Here is a 19657-nt window from a genome sequence, read left to right on the forward strand (position 1 = left end):
AGAGTGCTCACTGCTGCCCAAACACCCCAAAAGTTATCAGACTGACCGCCAGAAAGGACCACATGGAGTCTGGCCCCCTGATTTTTATAGAGAGGGAAACTGAGGCACGCCCCAGGCCCTTGTGGCTGATAAACACCCATGCAGTGCCCAGGTTTGGGCAGGTACTGGGGATACCGAGGAGGCCCTCCAGGAGCCCCTTGTCTATGGGGGAGACGGTCGCCAACAGAACCCGATAGGATGCCCAGGATGGCGTGGCTGCAGTGAAGGCCCTGGGGCGGGGGGGGGGGGGGGAGGGGAGGCTTCCTGGAGAAGGTGGTCCCTGTCCAGAACTCGGGCCCACGCCCACCCGCCTCGGCCGTGGCAAAGGTGGCGCCCCTGGCCTCCAGCCCGGCCCTGGCCAGGGAAGGCCGTGGGGCGGCTGGGCCGGCTCCGCGTGCCCACCGAGGCCCCGGCGTCGGCAGCCACCACGAGACTTCTTTTAATAACGGGAGTGATTTTTGCGTGATGGATGGGGCCCGGCCGTCATATCCATAATGAAGCCTTAATGTTTTCAAATCTCCATTTAAGGAGCTGCTCTCCCGCAATAATGAATTCCCAATCACGGAGCTTGAGCCCCGGCCCATCCGTCTTCTCACCCGGGGCCTGCTCGCCCGCTCCCCACTTGGCGTGGGGCGGGCATGGGGCGGCAGCGGGCACGCCGCCTGGCATGACCCCTGCCACGAGCAGGGTCAGAGGCCCTGACCTCCAGGCCCAGGGCTGGGAAGAGGGACTTGGCGAGGGGAGGGGTCCGGGAGTTCCCCATCACTGCAGGGGGCCCAAATTAGGGCTGAAGCCCAGTTTGGGGGGCCTGGGGGCAGAAATTGGGGCTTAGCGCCGAAGGGAGCTGGAGAAAGCCCATGACTGGAGAGCTGGCTGGGCTCTTAGAACAGGGAACATAGGGGCTGGGAAGGACTAGAACGGGGACAATCAGGGCCGGGAAGGGTTCTAGAACAGGAATGTCAGGGTTGGGAAGGATTCTAGAATGGGGGTGTCAAGGCTGGGAAGGACTCCAGAACGGGGGACGTCAGAGTTGGGAAGGACTCTAGAACAGACCATCAGGATTGGGAAGGACTCTAGAACGGCAGATGCCCTTTTCAGTCTGTTGTGAAGGAAGCACTTTGGGGCAGTGTAGAAGGCGGTGAGGATGCTATAAGTTGAGATGGGGATGAGAGAAGTCGGGGGGCCGGGGGAGGCTTGCCCATCCTGCCATCCCCTCTCTTCACTTGCCTTCCTTCCAGCTGCCTAGGCAGGGAGAGCCCCAGGAGTTCTCTCCCAGACCCCTCAGCAAGGAGGTCTCCTCGGGAGCAGAACATTTGACTTATATACCTAGAGCCCTCAGCAGGTGCCATGCACACAGTAGGTTCTTAATAAATGCGCGCTGAACTAGAAGTTGCATAATTTCCATTTTCTGGTGGTAAACTAAGGCCCAGGCAAGGGCCGGGACTTGCCATGAACTGTAGTCAGGAAAGAATCAGTCTGGTCCCTTCCCCCACAGGTACCTGGGGCTGAGTGAGAGCGGGTGGGCAGCTTTCTGGGCAGCCTGGGCTCCCCCCCCCCACCTTGGCTTGGCAGCCGGCAAGAGGGCAACCCCGGAGCCTGGCTGGATCCAGACTGTCGGGAAAGGCCTGCTCCCAGGACCCGCGGACCCGCCACCAAGATCCTAAGCGGAGCTTCCCTTCCTGAAGCATTACCCGGGCCTGGGGACCCTCTGAAGTTAGCACCCTGAGCCCGAGCCCCAGTGGCCTACCCCGGTCATGTCTCTGGGGCCGGTGGGCAGAGGAGCCTTCAGTTCCTAACCAGACCAAGGCTCAGGATCACGTGGTGGCCCCAGCTCCTCGGGTGTGCATTGGGGAGGGGGGGGGAGGCGCCCCTCCCACTTCTTTCGCTGGGCCCCTTCACAGAGGGCCGCGGGTCACCTGAGAGGCGGCAGGTCCAACACGGCCTCGCCGTCTATGCAATGGGCCTAATTAGGCCCTTCCAGAGGGATGCACGTGTGTGGGGGGTGGGCGCCGGAGGCCCCGAGGAAAGGCTCGGGGAGGGGGGGGGAGGCCACCACTGAGGCCCCGCGGCCTCCGGCCTCCAGCCGTTACTCAGCCTTTCACTCACCCGGTCAACCCGGTCAAGGGCTCTGGGCCCTGCGTCGGGGGGGAAGGGGAGGAGGGAGCTATAGAGGCGGGCAGCTCTTTTACACTCACTGATTGCACACGCGGGCGCACCTGCCCTCATGGTCACAGCGAGCACACCCAGGGGTTACGCAGGCTCGCACACAGATCACGCGTCACACTCACCCCAGAATCCTGCCCTTGTGGCAACAGGGAGTAACAGAAAGAGGAGGGAGCTTTGTCCCTCCCAGCCCCTCCGGGCCATCCTCCAGGCCCCCCCCCGACCCCTCCCCTTCCCTGCCCCACCCTCTCCCGGCCATCCTCCAGGCCCCTCCCCTTCCCCGCCCCGCCCTCTCCCGGCCCCGCCCGGCCCCTCACAGACCCCCAGCCTCGGTCACCCTCCCGCCCCTCGAGGGCCAGCAGGTGGCCAGACCCAGCAGCGCCCCCTGGCAGGAGCCCCGGCCCACCCAGGCCAGCACGCAGACATTGCCTTAAATAATGAATTAGCCCCTGTTTGCTTGTTTGCTTAACATGAAAAACGCTAGCCCACCGAGGGTTGTTTTTATGACTGAATAAATTTAAATATTTAATCTTCCCTTCATGAATATTCCAGTGGCCTAAATAGCCACCGACGGCCCCTTCAAGTGCTGTTATTACATCGCTCCCGGAGGAGCTGGGGTTCGTTCTCAGAGGCGACTTTGCCCCCGGGCCGAGCAGAAGGGGCAGGAGGAGGGGGAGGGGGCGGGGCTCAGCGGTCGGGAGGCGCCCTGCCCCTCCCCCCCGGCGGGAGCAGCCGACCTCGGGGAGTGCCGGGTGTTCGGGGGCGTTTTTCCAGGTGGCGTCTCTGCTGTTCCAGGTGCCTCCGGCCCATTTTTCAGAACATTCAGCTGAGGCTGGGGAAGGGGCCGAAGGAGCTGCCCGTGGCCGGGAGTCCCTCGGCTCCTCTTCTTCCCAGACGCCTTCCTAATGACTGAAGCCCGCGCCCCGCGACTTCGGGCCTAGGCTCTGCTACTGCAGATCCGCTCTGACCCTCCACTCCTCTTCTAAGTGAAGCCTGGCTTAGGTGGATCTTTCCCTCCCTTCGCCTTCGGTCTTGCCATCCCTGACCCCCGCGGGTCTCAGTTGTCCCATCTGTAGCATGGGGAGGTTGGACTCTGGCTTCACCTCCTCTGCCGGGGAGGCTCACCAGAGACTAAGAACCTGACATCTGCTCTTTGAGCATCTTCCCCCAGAGCCCTTCCCCTCCAATAGAACAAGCCGCACCCCTCTCTGGGTCCTCTGGGGCGGGTCACAGCCTTCTTTCATCTGCTTTCCACTTTGGAGCCGGGCCCTGGGGAGCCTTTCCTTCACCAAGTTTAAGAGGAACGTTGACAAGCAAAGAGGAGCCTGGGGTCGTAGAGAACCTGGGAGTGGCTCAGGGGCCCTAGGGCAGAGCCAGAGGCCATGGGGAGGTCCCAAAGAAGTCCCCTGTGGCAAGAAATGCTTGTGGAATGGGGGGCTCCAGCGGGGAGTGAGCTCCCCTTCACTAGAGGTCTGCAAGGAGCTTTCTTAGGGAAAGGGGGGAGAGGAATTCTAGCTTGAGCATGGTTCCAACAGAGCACTTATTGAGTGCCTGCTGTATGCCAGGACCCAAGAATGTAGCTCCCGCCCACAGGGAGAGCCCACTGCGCTGCTTGTCACCGAGGCTACCCCCAACACCCCAACAGAGTGAGAGGGGCCTAGAAAAAAGTGGGTCCTGGTGGGGAAACTGAGGCCGGGGGCCCAACTTGTCCAGAGCGCAGCGTTCACGGAGGGGAAGAGAGGGGGCCCGAGTCCTAGACCCCTTCTCCTTGTGGACTGCCCATGATGGGGAACTCACTACCTCCCAAATCCAGGCCCCGGATCCCCTGCAGGGGCAGGGCCCCAGCCCAGCGCGCATCCCCCCTCCTGGCCATGGCAGGAAACATGGAGTCTGTTAAATACCAATTATCTGTGTCCTCTTCTGGGGGAGAGAGCCCCGCCAGTGGGGGAAGGGGGGAGGCCCCTGGGAGGCTTTCCAGCCCCCTGAATTGCCCCCAGGAGGGAGGGAAGGGAGGGGAGTCCCCTGGGGAGGCAGTGGCCCAGGAGGGGGGGAACAGTTCCCCAGGAGGGAGGGGTGGGGCCGGGAGGGCAGTGCCCCCAGGAGGGGGGTCACCCAGGGGGCTAGGGATGAAGCAGACCCAGGTAGCGCACACACTCCCTCCCCCTCACAAACAGAAGCTCCCCTTGTCTCTGGGCCTCGGTTTTCCGTCGGCAGAGTGGGGTGGCAGGGAAGCTGCCTCAGCTCTTTGACAGGGGGGGGGGGAGGCCTCTGCTGGGCGGTGAGACGCGGACGGGGGAGGGGGGCATTGTCCGCCCCCCAGGCCTAGCGCCCTCAGGCCTCCGGGTGAAACCCCCCCCCGCGGGGGCGCCGTCCCCCCAGCCCGCCCCTGCCCTCTTTGGGAGGTTTGGGGCGAGGGAAGGAGGGAGGAGAGAAGGGAAAGAGTCAATGGAGGCAACAAAAGGGAGGCGGCGGGAGGCGGCCGGAGGCGAGCCCGGCCAGGCGCCCCCCCCCCCCCGGGCCCGCAGCCTCCGGCAGAACGCGCGGCCGCTGGCAGCTTCAGGCTGGCCCTGGCCCGCTGCCCGTCGCTGCCATCAGCTCCCGGAGCCCCCTGGAGGCCAGAGGGGGAAGCTCTTCCCGGCACGCATTTCTCCCGGGGGGCGGCGGGCGGGGGAGGGAGCCCCGAGTGCGGGTTCTGCCCGGCCCCTCCCGGCCTGGGGGCTGCGGCCCGTAAGCGCGGGCGCGCTCTGAGCCGGGGTGCGCGCGGGGGGCGGCCTGCCTTGGTGGGGGGTCTCCTCCCTCCGGGAGCCCCCGGAGCTCAGAGTGGGAGGGGCCCGGGGGGGGAGCGGCCGCGCTGCGGGGTCCCCCCTCCCCTCCCCCCCCCGGGGCCGCAGCCTCCTCCGGGGCGAGCTACCCGTTGGATAAACAAGCGCCGGGCCCGGCTCCAATTAAAGGAGGCTCAGCTAACGAGGCGGCGTAATGAGCTCGGGGGGCGCAGAGCAGCTGCGGGGGGAGGGGCGCCCCCGCCCCGGCCTCCCGGTTCTCGGGCCCTCCCCACCCCGGGCTCCCGGCTCCCGCATTCCCGGTTCTCGGAAGGCCTCGAGTGCAGCACCACGCGCAGGTGGCTGGGGCAGGGCCGGGAGGGGAGCAGCTGTGGGCGAGTCTCTCCTTGGCGCGGCTCCCGCCCCCCTTCCCCCCCCCGCACTCCCCAGAGGCCTCCTGACAGCCCTGGAAAGCCCCCGGCCCCCCCCGCGTGCCTCAGTTTCTCTCTTTGGGTCTCTTGTTCTCTTCTCCGGCCCCGAGTCCCGGGGCCCCTGCCCAGGCAGCATCCGTCAGTCCGCACAATCCCACGTTATTGATGTTCAGATCGTGCTCGAAGGTTTGCTGAGCGCTTCGCGGGGTTTGCGAGGCAGATGCTGCACGATCCCATCTTACAGATGGGGAAACTGAGCCCCTGCAGCGTCCGCACTGGAACTTGTACGCGGCTCTTCCAGTTCGCAGGTTCAGGGCTTTAGGACTGTGCCACCTGGTGGTCAGCCGGCGCACTGCACGCAGGCCATCTTGGCCAGGTCCCTGGGCCGCGTGCGCTCCGGGGCGTCCCAGAGCCCCGCTGGGGGTCCAAGTGGCCAGTTCGATGCGCTCCCAGTCAGCAAGGCCCGAGTCCAATTCGGCCCCAGGGTTCGAGTCCGTGAGCATTTAGGAAGCGCCTGTGTGTGCTGGGAGCCGCGCACCGCCCCCCCCCCCCAATCCGGGCACCTCTCAGACTCAGTTTCCCCACCTGTGAACAAAGGGGCCGGGTTCGATGCTCTTTGGCGAGCCTGCCCCGCCCCCCCACCCCTGCCAAGGTGACAGCGCCTCCTACTGTCCAAGAGGAGTGAGCCAGAACGGGGGACCCCCCCCAACAGGAGACGTTTTTCTCCAGCCCACCCCCTTCGCTCCTCCCTGGGAAGGGCTCTCGTTTCCAGTGGGGAGGGGACAAGACCCGGGTGGTGAGGGGTGCGCAGGGGGGAGACAGAAGGGAGGGCGGCCCCCCCCCCCCAGACGGCCTTGGTCCAGTGTCACAGCTTGAAGGTCCCAACTGGGATCATACAGGACCTTAGAGCCCATTCTACAGATGGGGAAACGGAGACCCGCCCAGGCGCCCACCGCGGCCACCACGTTCCCGGTGCTTCCGGACGTGGGGGCCGGTCGCCGGCCCGGGCTCAGGGCGCCTGCTGTGCTTCCCCGCAGTGGACGGCTGCATCCACCGCGCCGCCGGACACCTGCTGACCGAGGAGTGCCGCACCCTGCACAGCTGCGAGACGGGCCAGGCCAAGATCACCGGGGGCTACCGCCTCCCGGCCAAGTGTACGTACGGCGGGCACCGGGGCCAAGGTGCCCCCTGCCCTCGAGCTCTGGGCCGGAGGTGGCCCAGGGCCCCGCCCCTCCCCAGGGCCCCGCCCTTCCCAGATCCTACCCCGACCCTCCCCGGGGCCCCTCCCAGAGCCCAAACCCATCCCCAGGGTCCCTGAACCTCCCCCCAGCCCCGACCCTCCTCAGGGCCCCGCCCCTCCCCAAGGCCCCTCCTCTCCCCTGACCCCAGTCCCAGTCCTGGGCCGGGCAGGAATCACCAGCCACCTGCCCCGCCCATGGCAGAAATAGTGATTCCCACCAGGACTTGGCCCGGGCCCTGGGGGTCACAGCCACTGGTGCTTCCTCCCCCCACGGATAACTGCCCTGAGCCTACCAGCTTGGATGTTTGCCAAGGCTGCCTCCGACCCCCAGGGCCTGATGGGGAGGGGGGTGGCCCTGCCCGGGGATCCCATCAGCCCCTGCCCGTCTTGGCCCCCCTTGGGCACCCGGCAGAGGGTGGAGGTGGGCCTCAGGCCCTGGGGAAGCCCGCTGCGTGGATGCCCGTGGCTGGCACCGGGCCCCCCAGGAAGGAAGCCTTGGCCGGGCCAGGCCTGAGGCGCTGCGTGTCCCACAGATGTCATCCACACCGTGGGGCCCATCGCTCAGGGAGACCCCAGCCCCAGCCAGGTCCAGGAGCTGCGCAACTGCTACCTTAACAGCCTGCAGCTGGCGCTGGAGAACCGCCTGCGATCAGTGGTGAGGGCCGGCCCGGGCTGGGGGGCTGGGGGAGGGTGTAAGCCCGGCTAACGCCCCATTTGTCTCCCAGGCCTTCCCGTGCATCTCCACCGGGGTCTTTGGTGAGTGCTGTGGGCGGGCACGGGGTAGGGGGTGGGCACGGCCCAGCTGGCACTCCAACTGCTGTGGCCGCCCACAGGTTACCCCAACGAGGCAGCGGCCGAGGTGGTCCTGGGCAGCCTCCGAGAATGGCTGCAGGACAACAAGGACAAGGTACCGGGTGGCCGCTGGGGCCCCAAGCGGGCAGGGTGGGCACGGGGAGGGCACGCACCGGTGGCCGGGCTGGGCACCCAGACCTCCCCTGGCCTTAGGTGGACAGACTGATCATCTGCGTGTTCCTGGAAAAGGACGAGGAGATCTACCGCAAGCGGCTGCCTCACTTCTTCCCCGTGGGTAGGTGCCAGCCCCCCACATGCCCCCAAACCCCCCAGGGCCAGCCTGGGCGAGGGGGGGACCCAGAGGCTAATCCTGGGGCGCCCCCCTCACTCTCCTCTGCCTTCCAGCCTGATGCTGCCCCTCCCCTGTCCCCAAGACTGGTAAGAAAGGCCCCTCCACGTGTGCTGCCCATGGGCACTAACCCCACTCCTCCCGGCACCAGCTAACCATTCCCTTCCCCACCAGGCCAGGGCGGGGGGGCTGTGGGAGGGGCAGGAGGGGGCCTTCACCGGGCCCTCCCTGCCACTTTGCTCCTTCCTCCAGACGCTCCCCAGGGACTGCAGTCCCAGTTGTGAAGACAGAGCCCAGCCACACCTACCCAGGACCCCAGCTCTCCCACCACCCCCCATGGGATGGGGGGGGGGGGGGGGCCTCACTACTGTTCAATAAAGGGTTCTGCTCAGGACCGGTCTCTGGGCTTGCCGACCTTCGCCGGGGAGCGGGGAGGGTCAGAGCCGGGGCCCTCGTGGGGGGCCTGGGGTACCGGGGAGCCCCCCTCCCCCCCAGGTGGCAGGGGGCGGCAGTCTGTTTGCCAACAATTAGTTCACATTTATTGAGGCGCGATACAGTTGCACAGAACACACGCTCCCTGCCCGAGAGGGGCTTACAGTCTAAGAGGAGACGGACAAACCATGACTTCTGGGGGGTGGTTTTCTGTGGCTCGGATGGCGCTTGGGGGGGGGGGGGGCACCCACCCTTCCCCTTGCTGGAAGAAATGAAGAACTCAGGGAGAGCAGGGAAAGGCTGGTGGAGGCCCAGCTAGCCAAGGTGGGGGAGGGGAGGCAAGCACACTGGGCAGCCGGGGGCTCGGGGCATTGGCCCCTGCCCACCGCGGCCGGGCGCCCTCACGGAGGTGTGACGCCCCCCCAGGGCTGATGGGGAAGGCCCCAGAGGGGCCTCGGGGTCCCGGCCAGGGCAGAGAGGAGGAGGCTGCACCATGCTGCTACAGGGTGGCAGTGCCCTCTGCTGGGGGCAGAGCTAAGAACAAGCCAAACCTTCTAAGAAGCGAGACCAAGGCGGGCGCCAGGACAGAAGCAGCAGCAGAAGGGAGAGCAGAGGCAGCCGGGGGTTCCCAGGGGCTGCCCAGCCAGGGCCAGGGGCATCCCGCGGGGCTGGGCGTGTGGCGGGCGTTGAGCCCGGGCCCAGACGGGGCTGGCGCCGGGGCGGAAGGGCCGCCACATGGAAGCACGGTTAGGGCTGGAGGCCCTGCAGACCCCGGGGAGGGGCTGTGGCATCAGAAGGTCCAGGGAGGGAAGCCTCGGTGGGAGGGTTCCCGGAAGAAGCCCCCCGGGGGCGGTAGAGGCCGAGGAGGGCGGCCCGTGCCCCCCGCGGCAGCTCCTGCCTGGCTCGGCGGCTGGGGCGGGAGCCGGACCCCGGTGCCCTAAGGAAGAGAGGGGCCCAGGGCGCACACAGCAGCAACACACGGGCGCGCACACGGCCTCGCCACCAGCATCCCCTTTAATAAAACACGCAAGGTGAAGGGGGACGGGGGGGGGGGGGGGGGGGGAGTGAAATATTACCATTTACAACCACAAAAAACCTGTACATGTCTAACGCCTGTTAGCGGGGAGGGCAGGCGGGCAGGACTGGCCCCACGCTGGCGGGCGGCGGCGGGCAGGGCCCGGGCGCCGCCCCCTATTTGTAAAGGATGTCGTAGTGTCCGGGTCTGTACAGTAGGTACACCTTGGGCTCGGAGCCCTCCGGGAAGACGTGGGGGTTGGTGGTGCCACCCTCGCCGCGGTCCATGTACTCCACCTGGATGGAGACACTGAGGGCCTGCGCCAGCGCGATGATGTGGATGTGGTCGCTCTCCTTACACATGGGCTCCACCTCCTGGGGGAAGAGGGAGAAAGGTCACGGGGGTCGGAGCGAGGGACCACGCCTACAAGCAGGAGGGCAGGGGCCGCTGTGCCGCCCACCCCACAGCCTGAGGGACGCACCCTCCCCACCCTGGGGCTGCCAGGCTGGCGAGCAGCGGAGCGTTTGGGCGCCCTGACTGGCACTGGCGGATCTAGGAGAGCGGAAGCCCAAAGTGAGGTAAGGGGGGGCACCTGCTGACAGAACTCCTTCACGGTCCGGCCCCCCTCGATGAAGTGCTCGAAGAACTTGCTCTCCCGCTGCAGGTAGCCCGAGGTGAGCAGCCGCAGGTAGACCACCAGGTAGTCGGAGGTGCTCTGGTCGTTGAAGGAGGCCAGCAGGTCGGCCACCGAGGTCCGCTTCTCCACCTGCTCGATCAGGTCCATGAACTGTCCAGAGGGAGGCAAGAAGGAGCTGGTCACCCCACCCTGGCCTAGCCCCAGCCTCCCCGCCCGGCCTGGGGCACGGCACCAGCTCACCGTGTTGTGGAAGTCTTCGATTGTGAACTCGGTGAAGCCCTGAGACACCAGGTCCTCTTTGCTCTTGGCAGAGATGGCTTTGAACCTGCCGGGGAGGGGGCAAAGGTCATGCGGGTGCGGGAGGGGTCAGTGCCCCACGCGGCAGAGCCGGCCACAGCCGCCCAGGACCCACCAAAGTCACCGTGGGCTCAGGGAATGACAGCCTGACTCGGACCCCCCGCCGGGCTCACCTCTGGAGCTCCTTGCTGTCCTCCAGAAGGGCCTCCAGGTGGGAAAAGCCAAAGGCTCGGTAGAAGCAGTTGCCGTCGGGCCTGGTCTTTCGGATGTAGGAGTATTTTTTGTGTAGGTCCTGGGGAGGGAAGGGGGAAGACGTGTGGCTTCCCAATCTGTGCCCGGGGATGGCTCCGAGGTGGGCCACCAGCAGGGCAGAGGGAAGTGAGGATTCCCTGTCAGCAGAAGGGGGTGGGGGGGTGGACTCAGACCCCAAATGGGGCTCCCTGACTGTGCCGGCCTTCAGAAGAAAGGCCACAGTGTAGACAGTGTGGGCAAGTCCCCAGTGGGCTGGGCGGAAAGGCCACCAGGGACTTCCACATGTCCAGGCAGGAGCCAGAGCCAGGTCCCGGCCTGCAGAGCCCAAGGCCATCTGCTCCACACAGAGACCAGCTGAGAGCCTCTCGGGTGGAACCCCGGGGGCAGGGGCAGCTAGGGGCCCCCACCTTGATCTTCTGTTGATAGATGTTGTCGTCCTCCGCGTACTCCTTGTAAAGCACAGAGAGCTCCAGGCGCTCGGAGACCAGCGGGTTCTGAACGGCAATCTGCGAGGAGGAAGGGAGGGAGGGACAGGAGCAGCAACTTGACAGGTCCGGGACAACGTCCGTGTCTGCCCGCGGCCCAACCAGGCACAAAGCAGGCCAGACGAGTGACCCCGAACCCACCAGCCCAGCCCCGAAGGACAGAGCGGGGCCGCCTTTGGGCGATTCTGGTCCGGGCCTGGGATTCTCCCAGAAAGGTTGATCCCTGAACCAGGACGGCTCTCAAAGAAGGGCCCAGGGGGAGGGGAGGACAAGCCCGGCTACGGGACGTGCCCCCAGTCACCGAGCCCTCCAAAGCCCCAGGACTCCCCGGTGCCCTCAGCCCTTCTCCCTCCTTCCAAGCCCCCATTCAGTGGAAGGGATGCCAGCTCCCCTGGCCCCAGGCCCGGCCCTCTTCCCTCACCTCCTGCTGAATTCGGTCCTGCTGGGCCATGATGGCTTCATCGTAAGCCAAACAGTTAACTCCTGGAAAGAGGAAGGAAAGGCAGAAGGCAGGTGAAGGGCCCTGGCAGTGGCTGCCCCTCGAGGCCCGGCTCTGCCCCCAGCTGCTGCTCCTTAAGTCCTTAACACGAGGAGGTGCAACGAGAGGCGCCTCCGGGAGGACCAGCGGCCCGGGGCTGGGGTGGGCGCCCACAAAAGGGCCAGGACGGAGGGGCCTCCACCAGCTCCTCAGGGAGCGGCCCCTAGCTGGCCCTCCTCCCGGCACCCGCGGCCAGGCTTTGTGCGCTCGCAGCCATCCCAGGCCGTAACCCGACTCCCTCCCTGTGCCAGGTCTCTGGGGGCCGGGGCTGCAGCGAAGGACCAGCCCGATGGGCCAGCTCAGGGCCAACCCAGGCAGGGATGGGCCAGCTCAGGGTCGAGCTGGGCAGAGATGGGCCAGCTCAGGGAAGACCCGGGGCAGGGCCAGGCAGGGATGGGCTAGCTCAGGGCCGACCCGGGGCAAGGCCAGGCAGGGATGGGCTAACTCAGGGCCGACCCGGGGCAAGGCCAGGCAGGGATGGGCTAGCTCAGGGCTGAGCTGGGCAGAGATGGGCTAGCTCAGGGAAGACCCGGGCAGGGATAGGCTAGCTCAGGGAAGACCCGGGCAGGGATGGGCCAGCTCAGGGAAGACACAGGGCAAGGCCAGGCAGGGATGGGCCAGCTCAGGGCCGACCCGGGCAGGGATAGGCTAGCTCAGGGAAGACACGGGGCAAGGCCAGGCAGGGATGGGCCAGCTCAGGGCCGACCCGGGCAGGGATGGGCCAGCTCAGGGAAGACACGGGGCAAGGCCAGGCAGGGATGGGCCAGCTCAGGGCCATCGGGGACGGGACCGGGCTGACCCAGGCCAGGCTTCCCAGGAGACCAGGCGAGATCCAAAAGCAGCGGAGGGAGAAGATGCCCCGGGGATGCAGGTTACACAGGCTGCGCACATCCCCGAGCCTACCTGCTGGGGGGAGGGGGAGCACAAGCGGGGCATGAGAAGGAAAGCGGGATGGAATCCATTACGGGGAGACGACTGGGGGGCGGGTCAGAGGGGACCAATAAAACCAAGGGAATTGGGGGAGGAAGGGAGGTGGGGGAAGGGGACGATGAGTGTGGGGGTGGAGACCAGAGCAAACCCCAGAACTGAGGGTGAGCCTTGGGGGCGTGGGGGAGGGGCCCAAGGGCGGGGCTGAGAAGGCGGAGTTCTGCCCCCCCAGCATCCCCGCCCCGCGATGCGGCGAGGAGGGAGGGGGGAAGCGCGTGCTCGCCAGCGTGGGCGCAGGTGCGCGCGAGGAGCTGTCGCGCGGCCGCGGCAGCCTCGCTCTGGCACCGAGTGCGCGCCCCCCCTTAGACCGCACCGTGCGCAGGCGCGCTCGCCCCTCCCCGCACTCGCGTGCCCGCGCGCCGCTCCCGCCCCTCCCCCCCGCCCCCGCCCTCGCCCGCGCGGCCGGGGGGTCTCAGGCGGCGGCTGCTTCCCCAGTACGTGGGGGGGGGGGGGAAGCGATGGAGCCCGCGCGTCTCGCCTCAGCTCTATGGACCCCGGTCCCGACCCCCCTCCGTAGTGGCCGAGCCGCGCATCGCCCGCCCTCCCCGGGGGCTCCCGGCCCCCGCCCCCGCGGCCGCTACCTTCGGAGTCGCTTCCCAGCGGCTCCGGCTTCTGCTGCTGAGGTTCCTCCGCCGCCATCTTTAAACAGCGCCGCACCCACGACCACTTCCGGGTTATTAGCGCTTCTCCTCCCGGAAGTGAACAACCGCCCCGCCTCCTCCAGACTACGAGCTCCATAGCAACGCCCCTAGCAACGGGAGGCCCCGCCCCCGCCCCGCCTTCTCCTTTGGGCCGCCCAGTCAGCAGGAAGCTAGGGATGAGGAGGTATCTGGAGCCCAGGGACCTGGAGTTGGGAGGGGCCTCGAGGGCATACAGATGAGGAAACTGAGGCCCAGAGCGGGAACACTGAGACAGAGAGAGGGATCGGTCCAGCTGACTCAGGCCCACCCCACCTTCATTTGTGCCCTTGAGGAAATGGAGAATCCAAGAAAGAGTCACAGAACCTTCCTTCACTGGGGGGAGGGGGGGCACTGACCCCAGAAAGGTGACAGTCCCACCCATCCCAGAGATGGGGAAACTGAGGCCCAAAGAAGGGCTCCACCCGCTGGTCCAACTCCCTCAGAGAGAGAAGGGCACCAAGGGCAAGAAGGGTGTGGGGCAGAGCTCCACCCGGCCGGACTCCCCAGCTGTGGCCAGCCACACTCGCCCACAGGACCCCCCCCCCCCCAAAGCAGGCACTGAACTCTCGCTGCCTCTCGGCCTCCAGGCCGCCACGGGGGGGCTCACCACCTGTTTCCACTCCAGAATCACCTCAGCTGCCCCCTCCTCCACTGGCCTAGGAAGGCCGGCCCCTTATTTTACAGGTGAACCAAATGTGCTCAGTCAGGGTCTGAGCCCTGGCCCTCAGAGCTTCCCCACCAAGGACTCTGGGAATAAAACACTCGCAGGCTCTTCCCCCACAAAATCGGGCGCTGAGACCCCCGCGACCAGGGGTTGTCGCCCAAGGGAATCCCCGTAACATCCCCTCTATGAGCCCGGTTCTCTCCCCTCCAGCCGGCCTCCCCGAAGCTTTGGAGAGATCATGAGGAGGGTTTTTACTCATACCACAAAGCTAAAATGATCCCATTTCTGTTTTCTAATATTTGGAGCCGGGGCCAAGCCCAGCACCCTGAGGGTCCCCGAGACCTCCCCACACTCCCCTTGTAGCATGTTCAGTGTGAGACTGGGGGGGCCTAAAATCCAAGTAGAGAAGACACCTTCGTGCCCTGGGGCCAGGTCCCAGCTCAGACTGGACAAGCCTGTGGTCCTTACTTCAGCCCTTCTGCCCCCCCTCCCCCCACGCCCATCACCCAAAATCTGATTCCACAGGTGAAAGCGCCCTTAGCCACAATCTACCTCACTGCGGCCCACAGGGCCTGGACACCCCGGCCCACCTGGGGCTCAGCCCACGGGGCCTGGATCACTTGATGATGGTGAGGGGAGGAGCTGGACTGTAAATCCAGCTGAGACCCTCCTTAGAAGGGGGAGGGAGGGGCACAAGTCTGCTTCCCCTGCCTCTCACCAGAAACATGCTCTGCTGCCCGTCCCTGCCTCCTCTAAACATCAGCTGGGCACCTGCAGGCCCAGGCAGAGCAGCAAGGCCGCCTCTGGCACTGCCCTCTGCTCCTGCCTCTCCCCCTCTCAGGGTCCCAGGGCCCTTCCAGTTCCTTCTGCCAGACTGTGTTCTTATAGGCGCCCCGGGCTCTACTCGGCCATTTTTAGTCTGCATTAATGGGCCACCTCAAGACTCCTGGACCCTGGCTTGGCGGCCCACCCGCTGCTCTGACCCCAAGCCCACAAGGTCACATCCACCTTTGCAGGTCCCACGCTCAGAACGGTGACCGTTAAGCCACCTTGGCAGTGTTGCCATCCAGCCCCTTCTGGGCACCCGAGGGCATCTCGGCACTGCTGCTGGCACTGGCAGACACAGAGCGGCAGCGAAGGCCTCGCTCAGCAGGACGTCAGCGGCCGTGTCCTGGCCCAAGTCCCCCAGAAGGCGCTGCTCCGTCTCTGCTCTGATGGGGATGCTCTGCTCAGGGAGGGGGTGGAATGGCTGCTCCTTCCAGCAGGGCCTGGGTCCCCTGGACTTCTCCCACTTCCAGGGACATACCCTGACTTCCCCAGGCTGGCCCCGTGGCCCTTACGGGGTGGGCAGGAGGGGGCACAGCTCTCCCACAGGGGAAGGGGCTGCTTGATAGGGTGGCTCAGGCTCCTTCCTCCTGGAATGAGGCAATGCCACTGGGCAGGCCCCGGAGCCCTTGCCAGGCTGGGTGTGCGGAGCTGGCACAGGGCGAGCAGAGTTCTGGGCTCTTCCACGGCCCGACAGCTACAGACCAAGTGAGGCAGTGAAGCGGTTGGGCCTGGAGTACCCAGCAGCCCCTGAGGGGCTCTCCCAAGGTCAAGGGACAACATTTGCTCCTATGAGGAATCCCTGAGGAGCCCCTCACCACTCAAACTGGCCCTGGGGGGTTGGGGGAGGTTGAGATTTCACTCTGCAATGAGAGGATCCAAAGCCTGAAAAAGCCAAGCCATGGCCCCTGCTTCTCCCTTCCACCCCCACCCCCACCCCCACCCCTGCTGCCAGACACCCTACAGCCCCCCATAGGACAGGACAGGCCCAAGGAACTGGCCCACTCGCCTCCAGCCGCGGGGTTCTGTTCCCAGCACAGGGTTCTGAAGGCCGAGGCTGCAGCCCACCCAGCTCCATGCTGGATGCCCCAAGCTACGCCACTGCGCCGATGACAAACGACTGCCCCCTGCTCCTGGCAGGCTACGGTGGTCGGCACGGGAAGACCAAGGCCTCAGCAGGGTGGCAGTCACCAGGAACACCCCCTCCCCCGTCAGGAACATGGCGAGGAGACCAACCCTGGGGCAAGGCTTGTCTTCCCCCAGATGCTCCAGCCAGCAGCTGAGAGCCAGCGTTGTGAGAGAGCAAGGGGACCATCCCGAAAGGATCCCCAACTGTCAAACGGAGGATCCCTCCCGGAGGGCCCAGACTTGCGGGCTCAGCCACACGGCAGGGTCACCCCCCTGCACAGGAGGCAGAGGGCCCAGGAGGGCTCCCTGCGGCCCTCAGAGCTGGGGAGAAGCCAGGGCGAGGGGGCAGAGCCTTAGAGAAGGGGGCCCCACAAACACTGACTTCTCAGAGGCGCCTCGTTAAGTGGGAGAACCCAGTGCCCCGGCTCATCCCCGCCCGCTAGCCTTGTCTGCCCTGCAGCCCAAGCCCCAAGGCTGTGGGGCGGTGAGCCCCCAAGCAGCAGCACCCGCAGGGCTGGCCTCGGTCCCCGGGGCCCGGTCCCCCACGGCTCTGGGGAGGGGGAAACACCAGGCAGGGAGGGAGCGAGTTTACAGGAAGGCCCGGGCGCCCCTCCGGCCGCCCCGGGGTATTCCACCGAGGAACCCGTGGGTTGGGCCCGGCCTGACACGGAGACACAAGCCCTGGGAGGGGACTGGGGGAGGTAAGGTCTAAGAGGGCCAGCGTCAGGTAGGAGGGGCAGCAAGCACTCGTTAAGCACCTGCTCTGGGCAGCTTTGCCCTCTCACCTGCGGTGACCCCCATTCTAGGCTGGGGAGACCGACCTGGCCAGCCAAGTGCCCTGGGCCCCCTTCCCAAGGCCGGGGGCAAACACCACTCGGACCCGGCCGACTAGATTCCTTTGACTTTATTGTCCCGCGCCCCAAGTGCCCAGGCCGGGGCGGCTGCCGCGGGGAAATCAACTGGTCATGACTGAGGAAGCCCGGTCCGGGGCCAATGGGGGGGCTTGTGGTCCGGGGGGCGGGACTCCGTGGTCCGGGGGGGCGGGGCGCCGGAATGGGGGACTCCGAGGTCGGGGGGGGAGCCTCCCCTCCACTCCTTCTTCCTGTAGCTGCTCAGGTGGGACAGGACCCAGGCGGAGGGCACCAGCATGGCCACGAAGCAGGCCGCCATGGCGATGGTCTTGTCCTGCAGGGCACAAAGTAGGCATCGGAAAGGGGGTCACCGAGGCCCCCGCTGCCTCCCCGCGAGCCCCTCCCCCCCGGGTCCGGTCTGGGGACACGTGGGGGCAATGACCCCGGCAGGCCGGAGGGGGAGGGGCCTCCCGAGGCCCCCCGGCAGCGCCCTCCCCGGACCGCGCACGGCGGCAGCGCGCCCCGCGCCCGGGACTCCCTCCCCCCCTCCGGCTCCCGCGGCCTCCTCACCACCACACCTCAGCCCTCCTGGGCGGCTGGCTGCAGGGGCGGGGCACGTGCAGGAGGCCCGCAAGGGCGGCTCAGGCTGCCTCAGCAGCCGAGGAAACAGCGCGGACATGGCGACGTCGGGAGCGCAGCGGGGAGAGCCAAGGTCGCCGGGAGGAATGGCAGCGGCTGCCGGAAGCGACGGCCAGGAAGGGGCGGGCCCAGCCAGCCTAGCATCCCGGAAGTGACGCGAACACCGCCCACCTACGGCGCCCCGACAGCTTTTCCCGCGCCCCGCAAAAAGGCCAATCGGACGGCGGGATGCGTGACGGGGAGGAGCTCTGCACGGAAGGGGAGGGAGAGCAGGGGGAAAGAAGGCGGAGCCCGGAGAAAGGGGAGGGGGAGGAAGACCAGCAGGGGGAGGGAACAAGGGAAAAGGGGAAGGGAGAGGGAAGGGAAGGGAAGGGAGGGGGGAGAGGGGGAAGGGAAGGGGGGAGAGAGAAGGAAGGGAAGGAAGGGGGGAGAGGAGGGAAGGGAAGGGGGAGAGGAGGGAAGGGAAGGGGGGAGAGAAGGGAAGGGAAGGGGGGGAGAGGAGAGAAGGGAAGGGAAGGGAAGGGGGAGAGGAGGGAAGGGAGGGGGGAGAGAGGAGGGAAGGGAAGGGAAGGGGGGGAGAGGAGGGAAGGGAAGGGGGGGAGAGGAAGGAAGGGAAGAAGGAAGGAAGGGGGGAGAGGAGAGAAGGGAAGGGAAGGGAAGGGGGGGAGAGGAGGGAAGGAAGGGGGAGAGAGGGAAGGGAAGGGGGAGAGGGAGAGAAGGGAAGGGAAGGGGGGGAGAGGAGGGGAAGGAAGGGGGGAGAGGAGGGAAGGGAAGGGGGGGGAGAGGAGGGAAGGGAAGGGAAGGGGAGAGGAGGAAGGGAAGGGAAGGAGAGGAGAGAAGGGAAGGGAAGGGAAGGGGGGGAGAGGAGGGAAGGGAAGGGAAGGGAAGGGGGGGAGAGGAGAGAAGGGAGGAAGGAAGGGGGGAGAGGAGGGAAGGCGAAGGGGGAGAGAGAGAGGAAGGAAGGGAAGGGGGGAGAGGAGGGAAAGGGAAGGAAGGGGAGAGTGAGGGGGAAGAAGTCGGGAGCCGAGAGGGAGGGAGGAACCAGCAGGGGAGGGAACAAGGAAAGAGGAGGGAAGGGAAGGGAAGGGAAGGGGGGGAGAGGGGGGAAGGGAAAGGAAGGGAAGGGGGGGAGAGCAGGGGGAAAGAAGGCGGAGCCCGGAGAAAGGGGAGGGGGAGGAAGACCAGCAGGGGGAGGGAACAAGGGAAAAGGGGAAGGGAGAGGAGGGAAGGGAAGGGAAGGGAAGGGGGAGAGGGGAAGGGAAAGGAAGGGAAGGGGGGGAGAGCAGGGGGAAAGAAGGCGGAGCCCGGAGAAAGGGGAGGGGGAGGAAGACCAGCAGGGGGAGGGAACAAGGGAAAAGGGGAAGGGAGAGGAGGGAAGGGAAGGGAAGGGGGGGAGAGGAGGGAAGGGAAGGGAAGGGGGGGAGAGGAGGGAAGGGAAGGGGGGGGGGAGAGAGGAGCAGGGAAACGTGAATCAATGGAGGAAAGAAGCGAACGTTAAGCACTTTTCCAAGTTGTTCCGCCGGCTCTGACTCTCCGTGGCCCCATTGGGGGTTTTCTTGGCGGAGACGCTGGAGTTTCCCATCTTCTCCTGCTCATTTTACAGATGAGGAAACCGAGGCCCGCTGAGCAAAGTGACTGGCCCAGGGTCGCCCGGCTCTGAGTGTCCGAGGCCCCGGCTGAGCCCCCGCGGGGGCGACCCCCTGGGGTCATCCCCTCCCCTTTCCGGCGCGGTCAGGGCCGGAGGGAGAGGCCAGAACGCCCAAGCTTTCCCGGCGGGTCCCAGCCCTGGCCGGCTCCTCTGGGGGCCCCTTCGAGGCCTCCGGTCCGGGGTGCGCTTTGTGCTGCGGGGTCCGCGCGGGGCTCCGGAAGCTCAGGCTCCGTCGAGGTTCGAAGTGAACTCGGGGGCTGGGGAGCAGCAGGAGAATCTGCAGGGGGGAGGGAAGGAGAGAAAATGAGCCCCCGAAGCCTGAGGGGGAGAAAACCCACCCAGCGGGGTCGGGGGCACCCGGGCCTCGGGGCTGGCGAGGGGAAAGCCCGGTGTTAAGCAGCGACCGCCGCCCTGGAGTCCGCCATTCCGGGAAAGAACAGGGGGGTCAGGGGTCCCTGCCCGAGAGAGGCCGCGGAGGTTTCCGCCGTCCAGTTGCCCGGGCGCGCGGCCGCGGACACGGCCGCTCGGGACGCGATTCACCCCGTGGGGACGGGCGTGAGGCGGCGTCCTCCCGGCTCCTCCGCGCTCCTGCCCCGGGGTTTGGGGTAAAGGCCCGGCCGGCGCTGGGGCGGGAAAGGGACTCTTTTAAGAGAAAGAAAAAAGGGTGTTTTGGGCTGCTTCAAAGGCGGCCCGCGCAGCCCGCGGAAAACAGGATCTTTATCAGTCGGTTCATTAGCAAGTGTGAAGCCCCCCTGCGCTCCTGCCGGGAAGAATGAGGGAGAATGGGCGGGTTCCTGGGACTATTC

At 66.6% G+C, this 19657-nt stretch overlaps 2 protein-coding genes across 3 annotated transcripts in view; one reads left to right on the top strand and one right to left on the bottom strand.

Moving 5' to 3' along the window:
• Positions 1 to 8192, top strand: part of MACROD1 (mono-ADP ribosylhydrolase 1) — a 137596-nt gene extending 129404 nt beyond the window's left edge. The window contains exons 5-11 of one of the 2 annotated variants that reach the window (XM_031942620.1): positions 6430 to 6546; positions 7166 to 7287; positions 7358 to 7388; positions 7466 to 7539; positions 7638 to 7719; positions 7830 to 7862; positions 8026 to 8191. In XM_031942620.1, the coding sequence (XP_031798480.1) occupies positions 6430 to 6546; positions 7166 to 7287; positions 7358 to 7388; positions 7466 to 7539; positions 7638 to 7719; positions 7830 to 7834 (431 nt within the window). In that variant the 3' untranslated portion in view covers positions 7835 to 7862; positions 8026 to 8191. Of the gene's footprint in view, positions 1 to 6429; positions 6547 to 7165; positions 7288 to 7357; positions 7389 to 7465; positions 7540 to 7637; positions 7720 to 7829; positions 7863 to 8025 lie in introns of both variants that reach the window. The other variant, XM_031942621.1, reaches the window with a different exon arrangement.
• A 93-nt stretch (positions 8193 to 8285) lies between these two features.
• OTUB1 (OTU deubiquitinase, ubiquitin aldehyde binding 1) lies at positions 8286 to 13104 on the bottom strand. The gene is made up of 7 exons (XM_023506604.2): positions 12998 to 13104; positions 11313 to 11374; positions 10814 to 10912; positions 10328 to 10446; positions 10098 to 10182; positions 9813 to 10007; positions 8286 to 9594 (listed from the first exon to the last, which is right to left on the bottom strand). Exons 1-7 carry the CDS (start codon positions 13053 to 13055, stop codon positions 9397 to 9399), a joined length of 816 nt encoding a protein of 271 aa, XP_023362372.1. The 5' UTR covers positions 13056 to 13104; the 3' UTR covers positions 8286 to 9396.
• Between the last annotated feature and the right edge of the window lie 6553 nt (positions 13105 to 19657).

Source organism: Sarcophilus harrisii, chromosome 6, assembly GCF_902635505.1.
Source record: "Sarcophilus harrisii chromosome 6, mSarHar1.11, whole genome shotgun sequence".
In the NCBI taxonomy this organism is placed as follows: domain Eukaryota; kingdom Metazoa; phylum Chordata; class Mammalia; order Dasyuromorphia; family Dasyuridae; genus Sarcophilus; species Sarcophilus harrisii.